A 6,991-nucleotide genomic window follows, 5' to 3' on the forward strand; every position below is an offset into this window, starting at 1 on the left:
TCCTTGCGATCTACGATTCTGATTTTCCTGCGTCCTGCGCGATAAACATCATTGATCTGCGCGCCATTCATCCTGCGTTCTACGTTCCTGATTTTTCTACGTCTTTCATATTAAACATCTTTGATCTACGCACCATTCATTCTTGTGATCTATGTTTATGCTGTTCCTAAATTCTTTGTGTTAAACTTTTTTGCTCTTTACGCTTCTTCATCATTCCTGACATTCTTAATCTCATTCGCACAACACCAACCAGATTGTCAACACATAACATTTTTTGGTCCTTCGAGCCGGATATTGTTGTGCTTAACATTATGTCAAGTATTGATACAAGGATTTCGCTGCAACGCAGTCGATACAAATTAATTCAGCAGGCAGCGACGGAAGATGATCATGATGAGGCATCTCTTCAACTTATTAACGCTCGATTGGAATTACTCGACGAAAACTGGCAACACTTTCGAGAGGAACATGTGGATTTATGCCGCTCGGGAGATAGACGGCTAAAAGATCACCGATACATCACAGATAAAATTTTTGAACGTTGTCAAAAGTTTTATATTTTGGCTAAGTCAAAACTTCGCTCTCATCGAGATGAATTGGAAAGCTCTCATTCTTCCACGCCATCGGCGGCATCAAATTCTCGTGAGCCGTCTAGATCATGTCGTCCGACATCAAATTCCGGTGAGCCGTCTCGATCGTACAGACGACATCAATCTTTGCCGAAAATCGTCTTGCCGAAATTCTCTGGAAAACTTCAAGAATGGAGGTCTTTCCACGACTTATTCACATCCATTATTCGAAATGACGCAGAAATACCAGAGGTAGAGAAGATGCACTATTTAAAGACGTCCCTGTCAGGAGAAGCCTTAAAATTTGTCACCAATCTGCCGATGTCTGGTGACAGTTTTGAAATAGCGTGGGATACATTGGTAACACGCTATGAAAATAAACGGTTTCTCATTTCCGCGCATTTAGATAGTCTCACCAATCTTAAACCTTTGAAGACAAAGGCAGCTTCTGGACTCAGTTCTCTTCTCGCTTCTGCTACTGAATCAATCGGAGCATTGAGAGCCTTGGGATGCTTCGTAGACTACTGGGATCCGATTCTAGTTCATTTATTAGTAAAGCTGCTCGACGCGGATTCTCGAGAGGCTTGGGAGGTAAAACTTGGATCGACTTCAACTTTCCCGACGTTTAAACAATTCGAGGATTTCGTAATCGGAAGAACTCAAGCGATGCAAAATTTGGCTTTGGAATATCCAAATGCAGTCAGCAGCAAAGAACACTCAAATCGACACAGTTCTTCGACGCGTTTCGGAAACGCCGTTCATGTAGGCTCTTCTGATTCAAACACTAATTATCCTTGTTGTCCATTATGTGATGCGTCTCACAATTTGTCTGGCTGTCCAACTTTCCAATCTAAAACCAGTAATCAACGATACGATATTGTTGCTCAAAAACGTAGATGTTTCAATTGTTTGGGAGGCCACGCTCTACGAAATTGTCGAAGTACCAGACGTTGCCTGAAGTGCGGAAAACAACATCATACTTCAATTCACCCCGGTAAAGGAAGTCAAGTGCAGGGTGGAAAAGCAGTTGCTCTCTCTCAAATTAACGAGAAGGAGCCGGAGTCCACGATTGAAGATTCTTCTACATCCAATGCGGAATGACTAGCAATGTTAGGTCGACCTCGAGATCTACCCTCTCTACAACGGAATACGACACTTCTTGCTACTTGTCGAGCCATCGCTATTGGTTTGAATAATGTGCAATATACTGTACGCATTCTTATCGATCAAGGCTCGGAATTATCCTTCATAACAGAAAATCTTACTCAACGTTTACGCTTAAAACGTTGTGCCGCTTCAATCCCTCTTCTCGGCATAGGCGGAACCTATTCAGGGAAAACTAGAGGCTTAGTTACCGTTAGGCTACAGTCCATTCACAATTCTTTTTCAGAATGTATTATTAAAGCCTTTATCTTAACTACTTTGACTATCAAGATTCCTTCATTTTATACCAACAATCGATCCTGGAATCATACCAAAGGACTCTCTTTAGCAGATCCAGAGTTTGCAATCTCCGGTCCTGTGGATATGATCATTGGAGCGGATTATTATGGGTCTATCATCCTGGAAGGAATAAAACGAGGAAGCGGTAACGAACCCCTCGCTCAACAGACCATCTTTGGATGGATTTTATCTGGTTCCATCGACACTGGCGGATCTCCTGCAAAGGGGCGCATCCTACACTGCTCGACTGATGATGAACTTCAAGAGTCACTCACCAGATTTTGGAAACAAGAAGAAACTATCTCCTTACCTGGATCAAACCTTACGCCAGATGAATTGGCATGTGAACAACATTTCGTGAATACACACTCACGAGATCAAAAAGGTCGATATATCGTTCGTCTCCCATTGAATTCACCCCTTTCTTCCTTGGGAAGCTCTCGAAATATTGCACTCAGATATTTTTTAGGCTTGAAAAGACGTTTCTCTTCAGATCCACTATATAAGCAGAGATATGAAGAATCTTTAAAAGATTATCTGACACTCGGTCATATGGTCGCAGCTCCCATCTCTGAAGATAGTACACCTGCTTTTTATCTTCCACATCATGGCGTCATTCGTGAGGACAGACTTACCACCAAACTACGGGTGGTATTCAACGGTTCCTGTCGTACTAGCTCCGGAGTTTCTCTTAATGAAATTCTCCACTCAGGAGCAAAACTTCAGACGGATATTTCCGACGTGCTACTTTGGATTCGCACACATCGATTTATCTTTTCTACGGACATCGTCAAGATGTTCCGACAAATTGCCGTACACCCAGATGATTGGGCGTTACAATCCATTCTTTGGTTCAATTCAGAAGGTCAGCCTGCTCCTCATCGACTCACCACTGTCACTTTCGGGCTCACATGTGCCCCTTTTCTCGCACTCCGAACGGTACTACAACTTATTGAGGATGAAGGTGCGCGTTTTCCTAAAGCTGTTCCAGCTCTCAAGAAAGGCCGCTACATCGATGACACTTTTGGAGGTGCCGACACAATCTCTGAGGCCAAAGAGATAGTGCACCAAGTTACACAGCTTTGTATGGCGGGCGGCTTTCCCTTGCAAAAATGGAAGAGTAACAATCAAGAAATATTGCCTCCAGTTTCGGACAGTAGCAACGAATCTTCTTCTGAATCTTCTTCTCCAGTTGAATTTGAGCCATCCCTTGTGAAAATTCTCGGGCTCATTTGGAATCCAGAGACTGACACCTTCCTTTTTTCTGATAAATCATCGCAAAGTGATCGAGTTACCAAGCGAACGATACTTTCTGAAATCGCTCAAATGTACGACCCTCTAGGTTTTATTTCTCCAGTGATGATCCGGAGCAAGATAATTTTACAGGAACTTTGGTTACTCAAGAGTGGATGGGATGATTCTGTTCCTTCGGAGTTACACGATCGTTGGATCTCATTTCGTCTTCAGTTGACCACACTTCAAAAGCTTTCTATTCCGAGATGGTTAGGACTTGGATCGTCCAAACGTATAGTAGAACTTCATGGATTCTCAGACGCTTCTTCTATGGCAATGGCTGCTGCGGTGTTCGTTCGGGTCTCACAAGGCAATGATGAATATTTAGTGCGCTTAGTGAGTGCAAAAACTAGAGTCGCTCCACTTAAATTACTTTCAATTCCGCGGTTAGAGCTTTCAACCGCTCTCCTATTATCGAAATTGATGACACATATTCAGAAAGTGTTGGATCTATCTGATGTACCTGTACATCTTTGGACTGATTCGTCTGTCACTCTTTACTGGATTACCACACTAGTCAAACCTTAAATAGGTTTTACAAGTACTCTAGTGAAGGTGATTTGTTATATTTATTACATTGGTTTTGCATTGTACTCTTTCATGTGAATGTAATTGTTGTATTTTATTTATTGTTCTCCTACTTTGAGATAATTTTGTTTATTTCTTTTACATGTAACAAAACCTATATGATCTGTTATGTTTCTGTAATGCTAAATATTGTTTAATTTGATATGTTTATTTTATTTAGTTGTAAACATTTCTTTATGTGTTACTGCCTTTCTGAATGTCTAATGTGAATTCTGAATTGTCTTAAACAATTTATTTTAGTTAAGTAAACATCCAATGCTATTGCTATTAGTATTCCAAAGAATGTGACTGCTTTAAGACTGAAATTGAGACTGGCTGTAAATAAAACTTGATTATTTATTTAATTTGTTCCCTAGTTTTTTTTTTTTTTTTTAATATTATACATGTTTATTTTCAATGGGGCACAAATTTCCTACTGTACAGTTCAAGCAAAAGTAAAAAATGAATAAAAAGATCCCAAAAGTTATAGCCTTTTTATTTAGCATTTCCTCAAATCTCTTCCTAAACCTTTACTTTCATCGATTTGATTTTCTTGCTGTAGGGCAATGTGTATCTTACACCAAATCCTATGTAATTGTAAGAAAAGGACACCAATAAGGATACCAATCCAGAAAAAAAACCAGACCCACACACACATTCTTGGATATTTTTTATATATTAATAGCGTTTTTTCTTGGAACGCACTGAGGGCGTACTTGGTGTAGCCTTGCACTGTACCAGTTTAGTGTAAGCGCTGCACTGCACTCAAGTGGTGTACACACTTCATGCTGTCGTGTTTATTTCGGACCACGGACTTGCGGCAATTTTAAGTTGCATTCAGGATCTTTATTCGGTAAAATAATGTCGGACAAAATGTTTGTTTACTTTAAAGTTAATAAAGATTGTGATGTTGAGATGGAATACGTAGCTGATCAGAAAGAGGAGTATGATCGGATTTTAAGTAAGTAAAATATGCGTGTATATTGGAGGTTATTTTTTATTTTATTACATACATTAACATTAAAACATTACTACAGGGTCCGGCAATTGATATGATTCGCTATGTAAAACGCTATAACTTTTTTATTGTTGAATAGATTTTATTTTATTTGGTCTTAATAATTTCAATATATCCTCCTTTGGCCTTTACGGTTAGGCGAAGTCTCTTTGATAAACAATTCACACAATGTTCGTAGGATATTCTGCTAGTCAAGACCGTCCCACTCTGTTTAGTAATGTTCGGTTCTGTTCATCGATAGTGTTGTGTCGATATAATCACAGTAACCGCAATACTCGCCAGACCTGAATCCACTCGACTTCTACGTATAGCACAGTAGATAATTTTATTGTTTGATGTTTATTGATATTTCTTAATATTATTTGTGTTGCTAGATGATAATAACTTTGCAGTCAACAAAATATTGTCTCTTATTAACTCTGGACAAATTAAATGTAAAGGCAAAGTCGTTGAAATTTTAAGAGGAAACGATTTGGACATGCTATATGGGTATGTAACCATGCATACTTTTGTATTGGATTTTTATTGGATATTATTTAATCTTATTAATTTTCAATTTAAATATATTCATACTTAAAATAATACAAATATAATCTCTCATTATTAATATTTTGACAATCCGCTATCGTAGTATCATGTTTTACAAATATGACGAAATGTCATAGGAATCCTGACTGCATTTTCGTTGAGACCGACACCAGCGACTCGGAAAACCAACATCCAAGGGGCATAAACATAAAGATTGATGCTACCAGTCCAATGTCATCTTGTTCAGGAAGTAGTGAAAATAAAGGTGACAATAAAGGTGACAAACAATTGAACAAATTAAAAAACTACATTAAGAATGAGAAATTAATGATTGAGTAGATATGAGTACAAAATTTTGAAAATGTGATTTATTTCTTTGTAGAATTCGTTTCGAGATTTATATGAAATAATCAGAGTAATAATTGAGCCTATAAAAATAAAATAATACTGATTTCAGATTGGCAAGATGACGAGACCAAATATTTATTGGATCAGGTTTATGCCTACTTACCAGTAATCGGTCCGCAAAAAAAATTTAAAACAAAAAAAGCAATGTGGTTAAAAATTGCAGAAGAAATTTCACAAAAATTCTGCAAAGTACGAACATCTATCCAAGTTGAGAACCGGTACAAAACTGTTTTACGGAGAAAAAAGTCTGCAGTTGAAAATAATTCCGGATCAGGTAATTCGAGGCAAGATGTACCCTTCGAGGAAGAATTACACAAAATTGCTTCCACCGATGACAGCATTGAGCCGGAAGTTGTGAGAACTGCTACAGGTGTCAAGAGGTTTAAGAAATCAGACGTTTCTGTAGAAATAAAGAATAGCTCACCAGGAAACAAAAAGACTGTAAGTAAATGTAATACTGATTACCTGTATTACAAAAACTTTCTGTAATATGTACAAATCAAATAAAAATTTTTTAAGGATGAGCCTTATTTCAATAAATATTAAAATTGTGTTATGAAATAAATCGTTACGTATAATGAAATATTGCCGTAAAAAATGACTTGGGTTTAAACAATTTAAAAATTTTCAAATTTTTTTGAAATTATTGTTTCTACAAAAACTTTGATTGGTTTTGCTTTCAACTGTCCTGATCTACACTAACTTTTCTATTATTATTAGGTATCTATCGCAGAAAAATTGGAAGAACTACATGAGAAGACAGAAACAGCTCGAGAAAAACGACACCAAGAAAAGATGGCATTGATACGCGAATTGTGGAGTGGAAGGCAGAGAAACCCTGAACGGGAATGACAGACTAAGACAGCAGACATCCATAATGGAAATAATTTATTTTAGTTATTTTTACTTAATTTTTTTAAAGCAAGTCATATTCACGTTCCTAAGTGCTTTACACTTTTTTTATGATCTGCCGGAGAAAACCAAAGATTTTATTAATTATTAAAGAAAGGCATTATTTATTTGATTTATTTTTAATTTATATTTGTTTAGTTTTGTTAGATTTGTAACAGCACAATGTTTATGTTAAGTAATTCACGTTTGTCAGATTTAGTTGTTCAAAAGCAAGCAATGTTAAATAAGATATTCACGTACTTAAGTGCTTCAC

At 37.3% G+C, this 6,991-nt stretch overlaps 2 protein-coding genes across 2 annotated transcripts; both read left to right on the forward strand.

The window, feature by feature from the left end:
- Positions 1-1,676: 1,676 nt before the first annotated feature.
- LOC143907572 (uncharacterized) lies at positions 1,677-3,833 on the forward strand. The gene has a single exon (XM_077424416.1). It carries the CDS (start codon positions 1,677-1,679, stop codon positions 3,831-3,833), a length of 2,157 nt encoding a protein of 718 aa, XP_077280542.1.
- Positions 3,834-4,680: 847 nt separating this feature from the next.
- LOC143907580 (uncharacterized) lies at positions 4,681-6,691 on the forward strand. The gene is made up of 5 exons (XM_077424421.1): positions 4,681-4,833; positions 5,265-5,379; positions 5,556-5,695; positions 5,876-6,267; positions 6,547-6,691. The coding sequence occupies exons 1-5, from the start codon at positions 4,734-4,736 to the stop codon at positions 6,676-6,678; spliced, it is 879 nt and encodes a 292-aa protein (XP_077280547.1). The 5' UTR covers positions 4,681-4,733; the 3' UTR covers positions 6,679-6,691.
- The last annotated feature ends 300 nt before the right edge of the window (positions 6,692-6,991 follow it).

This window comes from Temnothorax americanus, unplaced genomic scaffold (genome assembly GCF_048541705.1).
Source record: "Temnothorax americanus isolate GAGA-0224 unplaced genomic scaffold, ASM4854170v1 Scaffold84, whole genome shotgun sequence".
Lineage (NCBI taxonomy): Eukaryota > Metazoa > Arthropoda > Insecta > Hymenoptera > Formicidae > Temnothorax > Temnothorax americanus.

What these genes read in the sequence shown, in the direction of transcription:
- LOC143907572 (XM_077424416.1), top strand. Translation starts at nt 1,677, where the DNA reads ATGTTAGGTCGACCTCGAGATCTACCCTCTCTACAACGGAATACGACA.
- LOC143907580 (XM_077424421.1), top strand. Translation starts at nt 4,734, where the DNA reads ATGTCGGACAAAATGTTTGTTTACTTTAAAGTTAATAAAGATTGTGAT. An exon ending in GGAGTATGATCGGATTTTAA is followed by an intron (nt 4,834 to 5,264) that starts GTAAGTAAAATA and finishes TTGTGTTGCTAG; the next exon opens with ATGATAATAACTTTGCAGTC. An exon ending in CACCAGGAAACAAAAAGACT is followed by an intron (nt 6,268 to 6,546) that starts GTAAGTAAATGT and finishes TATTATTATTAG; the next exon opens with GTATCTATCGCAGAAAAATT.